Source organism: Lissotriton helveticus, chromosome 9, assembly GCF_964261635.1.
Source record: "Lissotriton helveticus chromosome 9, aLisHel1.1, whole genome shotgun sequence".
Classification (NCBI taxonomy): Eukaryota; Metazoa; Chordata; class Amphibia; order Caudata; family Salamandridae; genus Lissotriton; species Lissotriton helveticus.
Genome location: NC_136070.1, coordinates 441,366,823 through 441,379,762, shown reverse-complemented (window position 1 = coordinate 441,379,762; position 12,940 = coordinate 441,366,823). Strand labels below are relative to the sequence as shown.

Genomic DNA, 12,940 nt, shown 5'->3' with positions numbered 1-12,940 from the left:
ACGCATTACATGTGTGAGTAAATTTTCCACATCGAGCCAATCTTTTAAAAAAATCATCAGAAAGCACTGGTCAATCCTACGGGCAGAACCTGATTTCAAAGGAGCATTCGTGGAATATCCTCTGTTCGCACACACAAGATCTAGAAACATAGGACAATTGCTTAAACCCACCAACAAAAGTCTAAGCACCACGATATATAAAGGAACACAACCGTGTTTAAATTGTCACAATTGTGCCAACATCACTAAAGGTAACACGTTACTGCCTCCTGAATTCAAGGAAAAAATAGATCTAAAGGTCAATGGGACATGCGACACTATGAATGTCATTTACCTGTTGAGTTGCCCTTGCCATAAGCACTATGTAGGTCACACAGAGCGTAAGTTGAAAGTAAGATTAAACGAGCACAAAAGCAACATAAGGACGAAAATGCTCAAATCTACAGTGGCCACACATTTCATGGAAGCCAAGCATGACATTACTCAACTGAGAGCATGTATTTTGGAGATTGTGGAGAGACATGAAGGAATCAACAATAAAACGCAACTCCTAAAAAGAGAAAATCAATGGATTTACCGTTTGCATTCACTGAAACCTGGGGGGCTCAATGAAAGAGTGGAACTTTTGTGTTACTTATAACCCGTTCATGATACTTTATGAATACAATTTATGAAATGCTTATCATGTTTTGACCTGGTTGTTCCAATTCATGTAACTTGCCCTTTAACTCCTTAGGGAATACATGTCCCAACATCCTTTGCGCATAGGCGTATCCCACAGCGCGTCCACCTCACTTTTGCATTTAGTTTCCCGCCCAGAACTCCGCCGTAAGGAAACGGAGTTCATTGCAGCGGTAACCAGAGCACACCATCCAACTTTGATTAGCGGTAAGCGGAAGTTTTAACAGCGGCACCTAGCACCTAACCGGGCTGGGGATTTTAAATCTGGGCATCCATAAAACGGGAGGGCGGAATTTTTACAACTAAGCATACCGCATTCTCTTAAGCCCTTGCGAGTTCTAATATAATCACCACACGAAACCCACCTCCTTAGCTGTGAGACTAACAGAGCAATTGTCTTTAGGATTGTGAGGTCAATAACGCGTCACGAACCGGCGCATAGGTGATTTCTGATTTTGTTTTTTTGAACAATTTAAAATGCAATAGTTACGAATTATTCGTTAGCCTATTTGTATTGAAAAGCATTTATGGGGCAAATGTATTACACGTTAATAGTTACATTTGAAGGATTGTTTTTTTAGAAAAACACTGTGGGTGGCTTATTAGAAGGTAGTACTAATGAAATGTATTTCTGATTTACAGATCCCTTGATAAAGGCGCTATCGCGCCGAAATGCATTGGGAGGTTACTCAATGAAATGAATATGAAAAATGTTTTGTGATGTGATCATGGAAAATCATTACAACGATGTGCATTAACATCAAAGAACATTATTTGAATTGAAAATAAAAACCAAAAATCTTTTTGAAAAACGAACGATTTTGTATTGAATTAATTGCTGGAGTGCCAGCATATACTTGTGCCCACGGAGACAAGCCGAATAGAGTCTTGCTATATCTGTTAGAAGTGAGACTTACCCATCTGAGAATTCAGAGAGCTCAACGACTGAACCAATGTCAATGTTTCCAGTATCAGCCATGTAGACTTCTCTGGTATCTCCGCAGCCTCACATGAGCACATCCGGAAGATTGATTAGAGCACTAAAACTACTTATTCAAGAGTTGTGATGTATATATGTATTATTTGTACTTTTTATTTAACAAAGGGAGAGACGTATTTCTTGTAATTTAGAGATGACTGGACTGTTTTGGTTCGTGACGGACTCCGTAGAACAGTGACTTAAGGTTGTGGGTGATGGACTTAATGGTGTAGAATGTTCAGTTAACGGTTACATGCTGTGGAATAAAGATGTGTAATACCAAGCTCCATGTGTGGCGTGATCATTTGTATGTACCCAGGCTGGGGAGGGTGCTACCCATTGCTTTTCACCTACTAAGCCACTCTAGACTATGCAAATCAGTCCTGGACCTGCTCCAGTAAAAGCAGTCAAGCCCAGACTTCCCATAAATCAATCAATCAATCAATCAAGGTTTTGTGAAGCGCGCTACTCACCCTTGGGTCCAATCCGGATACCGACGCTGCAGCACTCTACATCCGACGTGGGTCAGCTCAAATCCAGCTCCTGGTTGCCGTCGACGCCTCCTGGTCCTCGTGGCTTGAGAGTCAAGCTTCACCAGCATCACCTGAAATCACCCGACATCGGCTGGCATCTTCTTGTCGCCTTCCTGGTCACTGGCTAGTGACCCAGACTCTGTCCCCTCTGCTTTCAGGTTCTTCAGATCTCCGATCCACAATTGGATCCATCCAGACACTTTTCATCTGGTGCCTGCAGCACTTCTTTGCAGCTCTCTATAGGAAACGACGACGAAACCCGACACGAAAAGACACCTATGCACCCAGCTTCCCTGAGTGAGGTAACACAAGTACTTTGGTGCTCCCGTGGGTCTTGACTCTCAAACTGTCCAGGACTGAAGGGGTTTGTTTCTATTCCACTCTCAAGTGTCCTTATTCTTTAAAAATCTAAATGCAACTTTCTCTATAGAAGTCAATGGAGACTCGCGGCTGTGTTTAGACACTGCACGCGACCCCGTGGGTCTCCAGTGTCCCTACCCTGGGTGGTTCCTGGTTGCCCCAGCGGTTCTACACGCCCTAGGCCTTGTCTTTATATTCACAGCGGTACTTATACCACTTTCTTAGTATATGGTTTTTGAGGCCCCTAGGGCAAAAAACGTATACTGTGCTAATTTACTGTTTGCTATTTAAGTTTAACTTGTGTACTTTTACCTCTAGCCTCAAAAAGAAACTAGAGGGGCGTGCTTAGAATAAATACATATATTTTATATATATATATACCTGGTGTGGTTATCTTTTCATTTGGTCATTCACGAGATTATAGACTGGTAAAACAAGCTGCTTTACATTCCTTCAAGACTTAGCCTGAAGGCTGCTCTCCACAGCTACCACTAGGATAGCTTTCTATAAAGGTTGTCTTTAAACTTACCATCAATAAGGGTCGTTTGGACTGGTGCAAGGTGCCCACTAGAATAGTGGACCGCATATGTCAGGCCAACTTCTGACAGCGTCGAAGGAGATTCGGTCTTTGAGGTATTGGGGTCCGGTATTGTGGAGGGCTTTGTAGGCATGTGAGCAGTTTGAAGGTTATTCATCTTTCAAAGGGGAGCCAGTGGAGGTCGCGGAGGTGTTGGGTGATGTGGTTGTGTTGTGGGAAATCGAGGATAAGTCCACTCTGCTGGTGATGAGTGCGTAGGTGACGGTTTTCCTGGAGTCGGGGGGGATCCTCTTAAACATCTTGTGAAGTATACAGAGGGTGTTGAAGCATGTGGAGTATACGGCGTTGATCTGGCGATTAGTGGTGTGTGAAGAGTTGAGTATGATGCAGGGGTTGCGTGCATGGTCCATTAGGGTGGGAGGGTTTCTGAGGGTGGGAGGCCACCAGGTGTTGTCCCATGAGGAGGGGGTGGAGCCGGGGGTGAGGACTTCTGTTTTTTCTGAGTTTAGCTTCAGGAAGCTGTTGCTCATCCAGGTCGCGACGGCTTTCTTCCCTTCTTGGAATTTGTGCTTGGTGATATCGGATCCTTGGTGAGGGAGAGGATGAGCTGGGTGTCATCGGCATTGGAGACTATGTTGAGCTCGTGGTTTCTGACGATGGTTGTGAGGGGGGCCATGTAAACCTTGAAGTGGTTGGTGCATAGGAGGGCCTTTAGCCGTCGCTCTTCTCATTTTCAAGTACACACTCGTGCTTGTGGCGGCATCCACCTTGCTGGAGCGAGCAACGGCGTTGCTCGCTCCCGCAAGGCGGATGGCACCACAAGCACGAGTGTGCTTGAAAACAGCTGCTGCTTGTTTTAATTAGCATGTCCTTAGCGCGATCACATTCACGACCGCGCTTGTTTAAAGTGAGAGATTGGTGTAAAATGTGTATTTTGATCGTGCAGTGCATTTCTTCCATTGTGCTTGTACATTAACCCCCAGGTCAAAGGGAATGTCTGACCTCGGCACACAAAGCTGACCACTCCAATCATATGTAGTCAATGCGCATAAGTAAAGGGAAAAAACGCACTCCGGGAAGACCTTCGCATGAACTTTGCTGAGCTGAATGTGTTAAACTAGCAGAAACACAGGCATGGCTCTCAGAAGTCCCATATATTCAGTTACAGGAACATAACAAGATTAAATAACATCTGAAATGGGATTTAAAAGCCAATGATGCCCATAGTTCCAAAGATTTAAAAGACATTGCCTAGGGGAGGGCACCAATCAGAAACGAAGAATGCTCGGTATGTGGGATTGGTAGATAAACAAACATGTGCATTTCTGTTTGTTAAAATGTCCGAACGTTTCATGCAGAGCCCAGAAAAACCCATCAAAGCCAACCTTGGAGACCTCCCAGGGCAAGAGGGGGTTACAGGAAAACAACAGCTGCCCCTTCCTAAAGTACTTCGAAAAAAAGAACAAAAAAGCGAAATTAAACTTGTTGCCAAAGACTTATTTGTTGCCTTACTAGATTCTGCTTCAGCCAGCCATTGTTTACGACCTTGCACTTTCGGCCATACTCTACGTGGGTGTGTTTTTTAAAGGCGAATTCTTACATATAATAAGAGATACTGTATCTCTCTTAGTTATTATCTCTGCCTACACGAACTTATAAAAGTTAAATCACGTGACAAATGAACCCTACCAACAGTAACTTAATTTTAATCCAAAGCAATAGAAGGAGAACAAGCATTTGCAATGCAATAGGTCTCGCATTATGAAAGTTTGAGCTATTGGTCTTGTAAATGACAATGTTTTTATTTATGTGTTGGTTTTGAAAATAGCTAAATTAATAGCTTTGTCATTTACAATGCCAATAGTTATAACTTTCGCAAATGTGACACCTATAGCATTTGTAATGCAACATGTTTTGTATTTACGTGACTTAGATGTATTGATATTACAAATAACAATGGCTTTTAATTTTTTAAAATAATTAATGCTTAAATAAAAAGTGATTGTAATTTATAATGGCAATAGCTTAAACTTTTGTAAATAACTTTTGTGAAGATTATGTTCAGTGTATTTTATTGTGAAGAAAATCCAAGAACAGAAGTGAAATATTAACATCTTTTTGTGACATTTGTAATAAAGCTTGAAACATTGAGAGAACATATTTGAACCAGTTGTTGTTGAATGGTTGCACAAATTGATGCTGTAATGGCGCGGAGTGATGTTGTGGTGGCGCTGAGTGATGCTGAGTGGTGTTGTGGTGGTGCTGAGTGATGCTGGGGTGGCGCTGAGTGGTGCTGTTGTGGCGCTGAGTGGTGCTGTTGTGGCGCTGAGTGGTGCTGAGTGGTGCTGTGGTGGCGCTGAGTGGTGCTGTGGTGGCGCTGAGTGGTGCTGTGGTGGCGCTGAGTGGTGCTGTGGTGGCGCTGAGTGGTGCTGTGGTGGCGCTGAGTGGTGCTGTGGTGGTGCTGAGTGATGCTGTGGTGGTGCTGAGTGGTGCTGTGGTGGTGCTGAGTGATGTGTTACAATAGGGGATCAAAAAAACAAAGAACAGGTATCCTGGGTACGTGATGTGAGTTGACCGACGAAATCATGTCTATGTAGGGTCCACAGTAAGAAAAACATACACACTGTTCATCAATAATCCAAAATTATACGACGAAGGTGCAGTGCCTAAGTGATGTACATGTGACACTAGAAGTATATTTTAAATCAAAATACACCTAGATACTCCTGAGGAAGGGGCAAGGGAGCTGGACAACAATAAACATACAAAGGAGTCCTAAGACAGCGAAAACTGGGAGATTGTCACGACAATGAGCCACATGTACTGTGAAAATTGCTCAAAATGCGATGGTCCGACAATTTAGGCAAAAGGGTAAACAAAAACAAATTGCATGGAGTGAAAAAGGTGAGGCCGAACTATTACAGTCATAACTAAGAAAAGGTATGTATGTTAAGACACATGTGTTACAATAGGGGATCAAAAAAACAAAACAGGTATCCTCCTGGGTAACAGGTAAAATAAACAACAAGACAAGGAACGGAGGGCAAAAAAGTGAGGCAGAGTAAAAGCAAACACAGAAGAGAATGCTAAATTAGGGCAGTGAGGGAAAATGGCACAATCAGGAACAGGAAATAATTTAAGCGCTAATACCTGAATGGAGATGAAAGAAAAAGGGGTAGAATCCGGGAGAGGGAGAAAAAGAACGAAGTGGCCACATGAGTAGAGAACGCTAAGAATCAAAAAAAAAAGGGGGGGAAACGGGTACCAGTGAGAAAAGGAATCAAAAAGAATATAAGCCTGCACTCACCGTAAGACCGGTGATAATTCCAACCCGGTTAGGATGGGTAAAAGAAATTAGAAAAGGATAACGGTGTGAAGATAGAAATGAAAGGGAAGGACGGGTAGGTCCTCTCCCCAGGTTTATGGGATCCATAAAAACGGGCGGGTACGTCCGTAGAAAGTGCTTCCTGAGGAGCAAAGTATAGAAGGGATAATGAGACGGGCTCACATGGGGTAAAGGAAAAGTAAAAAACGCGGGCACAGGTTAACCGCTTACTGCCATGGGTCGCGGTCGAACACTGTCAGGATGCATCTCACTCTCCTGTTGCGGAAGGAGCGGAATGCAAGGGAAGTAATCTAAGTATTCAGGGGGGGCGGAGCGGAGTCCTTAAACAACTGGAGCGCGCCATCAAAAGTCGGTGCGACTGGAAGTGAAAAAGAGCGGATAACAAGGGAAGTGATCTAAATAGTCAGAGCGCGCCATCAAAAAAGACGTAGAGCAACCAGAAGTGAATAAGAGTGTGATAGAAAGAGAAGTTAGGGCAAGGAAACGAGGATACGCTACACAAAATCTTTAGGCATCACAACATTGAGGGTATGATATCAAAAAAAATTATTATTATTAACAGGGACTAAGGAGTTGACCAGCGTTTATGGCCACAATCAAAACAGAACAGTGGAACAAATTACATCTGCGGTGTTACAAGAACCGATGACTAATGAGTAAAATTCACACAGCATAGTTCGAAGTAAGTGAAATGAACATAAAATTAAACAACGGCATATCATAGAGAGCACAGCAGACACTTAGTACATAAAGGTACGCAGGCAAATAGTAAAACAAGCATTGGCGCCGCGCGGCACGCGCAGCCGAAACTAATTGAAAAATAACAAGAAACAAGCATTGGCGCCGCGTGGCAGGCGCAGCCGAAACTAATTGAAAAACAACAAGAAAAAACAAGACTGGGAGGAGGGAAGGACAAAAAGCTCTTGGCATTGCTGTGGGGAGGAGAAATGCGAGACACGACCTGGCGGCCGTAAAAAGTGTGAAGCGGTGGGCGGGGGAGCGGATGCCTTTGAAGTGAAGCTCTCGGAGGCAGGCGGCTCGGGGAGCAAATGGTAAAAAGCGCGTGCATGTGCACATGCACTCAACGTAATCCGCGATGGTTTCAAGAGCTGTTTGGCCTACTATACTCTCGTAGAACAACGCATGCGCGTTGGTTCTACGAGACCTAAAAAAGACTGTCTGCCTGCACTCTGCGTATGGTAGCAACGCTTCATTGCTACCATACGCAGAGTGGAGGTCAATTTTTTTTTTAAATATTCCTAATGTATGGAAAACGAGGCAAAATCTAAAACACCTGTCAAAATGCAAGCAACAATGTAAAGCTGAACTGCACAATTCTGCTTTTTAAATTGTTGAAACCGTAGCGAATCACAAAGTGATACATTGTGCTCCACAGTAGCTCGTGATTAATTGGGGTTGTAAACCACATTTCAATGAAATGCAATGGTGTGTACTATGGCCAGTACCTTCCAGGAGCTGGTGCAAACCACTTTCATAGAGGCAGAAGCCCTGATTAACTACATATTTGTGTGGGCACTTGCAAGCAGAACGTTGTCTTAAGCACTGCACCAAAACCCCTTTTCACCACAGAACACCATTCCATCTGTAATCTGCAGAGAGTATAGTGGTAGGAGAACAGTGCTATGCCAATGCTTGTTCTTTTTTAAATGCATCCCGATTAGGAATTGCTAAATGTGTCGTGGACACATTCAGACATAGGTTTTTGCGATTTCCTATTAGCGAATCGCAAAAATTCACTATTAGGAACTTGCAAAATAAAACCTACTTACATGTGGCCAGATACCCTTAACTTTTCCGAGCTTAGGCTTTTAGGATTGGTCCAGGGAATCACAATACAGTTTCGTTATTTATTAATTAGAGCAGGCTCCTGATACTCCCTCCTATGTGGGTTATAAAAAACAGGTAACATTAAAGCAGTGTAGGTACACCCACAGCTGTTGCGATACTCTATGGAAATGCCTCGTCCTGCTACATACAGGTCTCGCCTGTGAATTAGTACTTGCATACAGGCCACGTGCACAGCTGTTACGCTCAAATGTGCATCACACCTGTGCTCACACCTTTCTGGAATCTATTGTGCAGTCCTTTGCAAAGTTTCCCAAACTAAATTTAGTTGATTGGTTATACGTAGAAATCGAATTTGTTATGAATATCTGTGTACACTGTTGATAGAGTTGAGTGGATGAATATTGTTTTTGATTGCTTTATATTCCATTTTTTTGAAGAAAAAAAACCCTCTCTTTTACATATAGCTGTAAATGTAATACATGTTTTTACAATAGATTAATTAGAAAAAGCCTGTATCTCAATAATAAGGTCAATCTATATATTATGGATGTTAAATTACAAGGCAATAGAGATGAATGTCTCTTGTTCCATGTATAGACCACTTTCTCTTTCATTGTTTGCTTTTATGTCTGCAAAAAAAGTGTAATTTCAATTTTTTTCCAGCTCGAATAAAATCAGCGGAAGATATTTTGAAGTTTTCTGGACCTGATTTGCAGAGGCTGACGAAATTATCTAATGTTGATGTACAGCACTTACTTGTCGCAGTCTCTGCGGCATTGCAGAAGCCAACAGTGCTTACAGGTGAGAGCGGCTCAAGGGATAGACCCAATATATTTTGGAAGGAGCATTGAGAAGCAGATTATCGATGGGAACCAAGGATTAGACACAATTTCTGTTATTCTTTCTCTTGAATGGCGGGATTCCTGATCGTGTTGCCGCCATCCCCCGGGACACACAGGCCACGCCTAATACCATCTGACCACGCCCCCCGCCACCTGGGTATTTAAAGCGCGCTGATTGGCTAGCGCGTCACAGAATACTTTGACCTCCTGAGGCGGAAGCCGGGAGAGCCGCTCGCTGTTTTTAAAACTTGATTGTATTATATTTTTGTGATTTTAAACAAAAACTTACCTCACTCTCCCTTGGGCACTACCGCGCAGCAGTCAGAAACGCTGCCGCGGTATTCCTGATCGTGTTGCCGACATCCCCCGGGACACACAGGCCACGCCCACTACCATCTGGCCACGCCCCCGCCACCTGGGTATTTAAAGCGTGCTGATTGGCTAGCGCGTCACAGAATACTTTGACCTCCTGAGGCGGAAGCCGGGAGAGCCGCTCGCTGTTTTTAAAACTTGATTGTATTATATTTTTGTGATTTTAAACAAAAACTTACCTCGCTCTCCCTTGGGCACTACCGCTCAGCAGTCAGAAACGCTGCCGCGGGATTCCTGATCGTGTTGCCGCCATCCCCCGGGACACACAGGCCACGCCCACTACCATCTGGCCACACCCCCTATCATACTCACTTCCTACTTAATATGTGCATCTTCCGGACGCGCGGCGAGCGCAGCGGGCGTGCCGTTTGCGCGCCGAAGGCGTGCCTAAGGCAAGCCCGTCTGCGCCCGTCCGCGACCAGACCGCGGCCGGCGCCAGGCATGCTGGCGGTGAAGATGCGTATAGGGGAAGTATCGTGTGGTCACGGGATAATCTGTGGTCTCTTAACAATAGGGCAGCTGCCTGTACTCACAGGATCAACCTTGATATCACCACCCTTCCTCATACTTGTGGGGAATGCGGGTTGCTACTAAGAGCACTGGACGACGCTAGAGTGAAGGGACCCACTAACCCCGAGCCACAGATTAGCAGGGATTTCAGAGCGGGCCTGCTAAATTGTAGATCTCTTGCAAAACATGCAGACGATATTTGGCTGTTACTGGAAGAGCATCAATGGGATGCACTGTTTCTAACAGAAACCTGGCTTAATGAGGATAATACGTCCCCTATCGCACTGGCAGTACCCTCCGGGTATAAAATATGCTTTGCCAACCGGATAGGTGAAAAAAGGGGGGGGTGGCTGTTATATTTAAAGAACAGCTCACACTAAGCTCCTCAGCCCCCACCCCAATTCAGGGATCTGAGGGACTTCTCTTCTGCTTTCAGGTGGGTCATCAGCTATCACTAGCGGGATTAGTGATCTACCGCCCTCCGGGTGGGGTAGATCCCAACTTGACTACATTGTTGGATACTATTATCCAGAGCTCCCTCCTTCATCCCCAATTTCTTGTTGTTGGAGACTTCAATATACATATGGACAGGGAGGATTGTGTCGCTGCTGATATATTGAGGTCAAAACTAAATACAGCCAATTTGAGACTTTTAAACGCAGGCCCCACGCACAGAGCAGGCCACACGCTTGACCTAATATTTTCTACTATCGACAATGCTGTGGCAGACCCACCGCTACCACTGCTATGGTCAGACCACTCCCTGATTCCATTTCAACTAAAATTAGCGGTGGATAGACCTGGGACAAGCAAACGCTCTTTTATGAAGAGACAGTGGAAGAAACTAACCCCTGCTTATATGGGACCAGTTTTGACCCGGAACACTCCCACCCTTACCTTTAATGCCGATACTGATGCTCGGATACTTAATGATTGGGTGGGGACTATGGTGTCCTCAATTGCACCGGCAGTACTTGCCATATCTAAACGTAACTCTCCCTCGGCTCCCTGGTTCTCCCAGGACCTTAGAGCTCAGAAATCCGACTGCAAAAGGTTGGAGATGCTTTGGAGGCTAAACTACGGTCCTCTAGAGAAAGCCAGATACAAGGAAGCCTCCAAAAAATTGCATAAAGCTATCAGAAAGGCAAAAAAACAGTTCTACGCTGACTCTATTCTGCAAGCAGAACACTCAAGCAAGGAAACCTTTAAAATAGTACAGTCCTTCCTCAAACCTCGCTGTGTCGAGAGGGATATACACCCGTCAACCCTGATGTGTAACAATATCTCAGACTTTTTTGACTCAAAAATCAAACTAGTCTACGAGTCCTTTGGGCCAGATAAGAAAACTGAAAAAACGGATCTAGCTGAAATAATGTCGGACCGTCCGACCTTGACACAATTTCAGCCTATAGCCCTGGACACAGTCATGCAAGAATTAAACCGTTGCAAATCAGGTTCACCGGACGACCCTTGCCCGCCAAAAATATGGAACACCATAGCTGATTTTGTAGCCCCCACTATTCAGCAAATATGGAATACGTCCATCTCTTCCGGGATGTTCCCGAATGTCTGGAAACATGCTACTCTCCTCCCACTAAAGAAAAAACCAAATGGGGACCCCCTGGACCTCAGCAATCTTCGTCCGATCTCTCTGTTGGCAGCTCCAGGTAAAATGCTTGAGAAAGTAATCCAGCGCCAACTGAACAACTTTATTGAAGAGAATAAAATACTGCATGAAACACAATCAGGCTTTAGGCCCGGTTTCAGCACAGAGACAGCACTAATCGAGGTGGCAGAGTCAGTGAGGTGGTCGCTGGATTCAGGAGACTCAGCAATGCTGGTGCTCCTGGATCTGTCGGCCGCTTTTGACACGGTCGACCACGATAGATTGCTGTCACGCCTGGCTGAGATAGGCATCCAGGGTCAGGCTTTGGGCTGGCTACAATCGTACGTGACCCAGAGAACACAGAAGGTGGCGTTGGGAACATCCTCCTCAACACCTAAGCCCCTTAGCTGTGGCGTCCCTCAGGGATCGGCTCTTAGCCCTTTGCTATTTAATATTTATCTTGATCCACTGTTTACGTTGATTGCCAACTGGGGGGTCAAAGCAATCTCATATGCCGACGACACCCAACTGGTGTTCCCGTACTCAGAGGTGTCAAAAGCGTCCTTCTTGAGCTTCAAAGGTTGTCTTCAAGATATAGCCTACTGGATGAACACAAATAAATTGAAACTCAACGCTAACAAGACAGAAGCGATTTTTTTGGGCAAAGGCCCTCCCCCCCCTTCTGATCTCTGGTGGCCGACGGAGATGGGACAAGCTCCCTCGCCCAGCCATGCGGCAAAAAACCTGGGAGTGCGGTGGGATGACAATCTATCCTTTGCATCTCACATCCAGCAAACAGCAGGCAACTGCCTATGCAAGCTGAGGAACCTACGTAAGATTCTGAGACTCTTACCGGTAAATTGTCGAAAAACTGTAATACATGCCACAGTAACATCAAGGTTGGACTACGCGAACGGCCTGTATCTGGGCTTACCTAAATACCTGGTACAGCGACTACAACTGGTCCAAAATGCGGCTGCGAGGCTGTTAATGCGGATTCCTTTCAAACATTCGGTCTCGCCGCATCTCCTTTCACTTCATTGGCTACCGGTAGCCAGCCGTATCAAGTTTAAAGCACTCACACTGGCCTACAGATCTCTGTATGGCACTTGTCCAAACTACCTGAAAGCCCGTTTACCGAGATACACCCAAGCCCGGTCCCTCCGATCCAACAGCCGTGCTCAGATTGCTGTTCCTCGAGCAAAAAGAGCTCGGCTAGGAGGACGGACGTTCTCAGCCAACGTGGCAACACTTTGGAACTCCCTGCCCCCTGCTCTCCAGTAGGCCCCTTCTGAGCCTTGCTTCAAGCGCATGCTGAAAACATGGCTCTTCGCCCAACCACGCTAGCTGCTTATCCCTCTTAG

General features: G+C 45.1%; 1 protein-coding gene across 4 annotated transcripts in view; it reads left to right on the top strand.

Annotated features, from left to right (window-relative positions):
* XRCC3 (X-ray repair cross complementing 3) overlaps window positions 1–12,940 on the top strand; it is a 143,478-nt gene that overhangs the window by 81,187 nt on the left and 49,351 nt on the right. For all 4 annotated transcript variants that reach the window (XM_078660262.1, XM_078660259.1, XM_078660261.1 and 1 more), the window contains one exon: window positions 8,910–9,047. In XM_078660262.1, coding sequence (XP_078516388.1) covers window positions 8,910–9,047 — 138 coding nt within the window. The remainder of the gene's footprint in view (window positions 1–8,909; window positions 9,048–12,940) is intronic.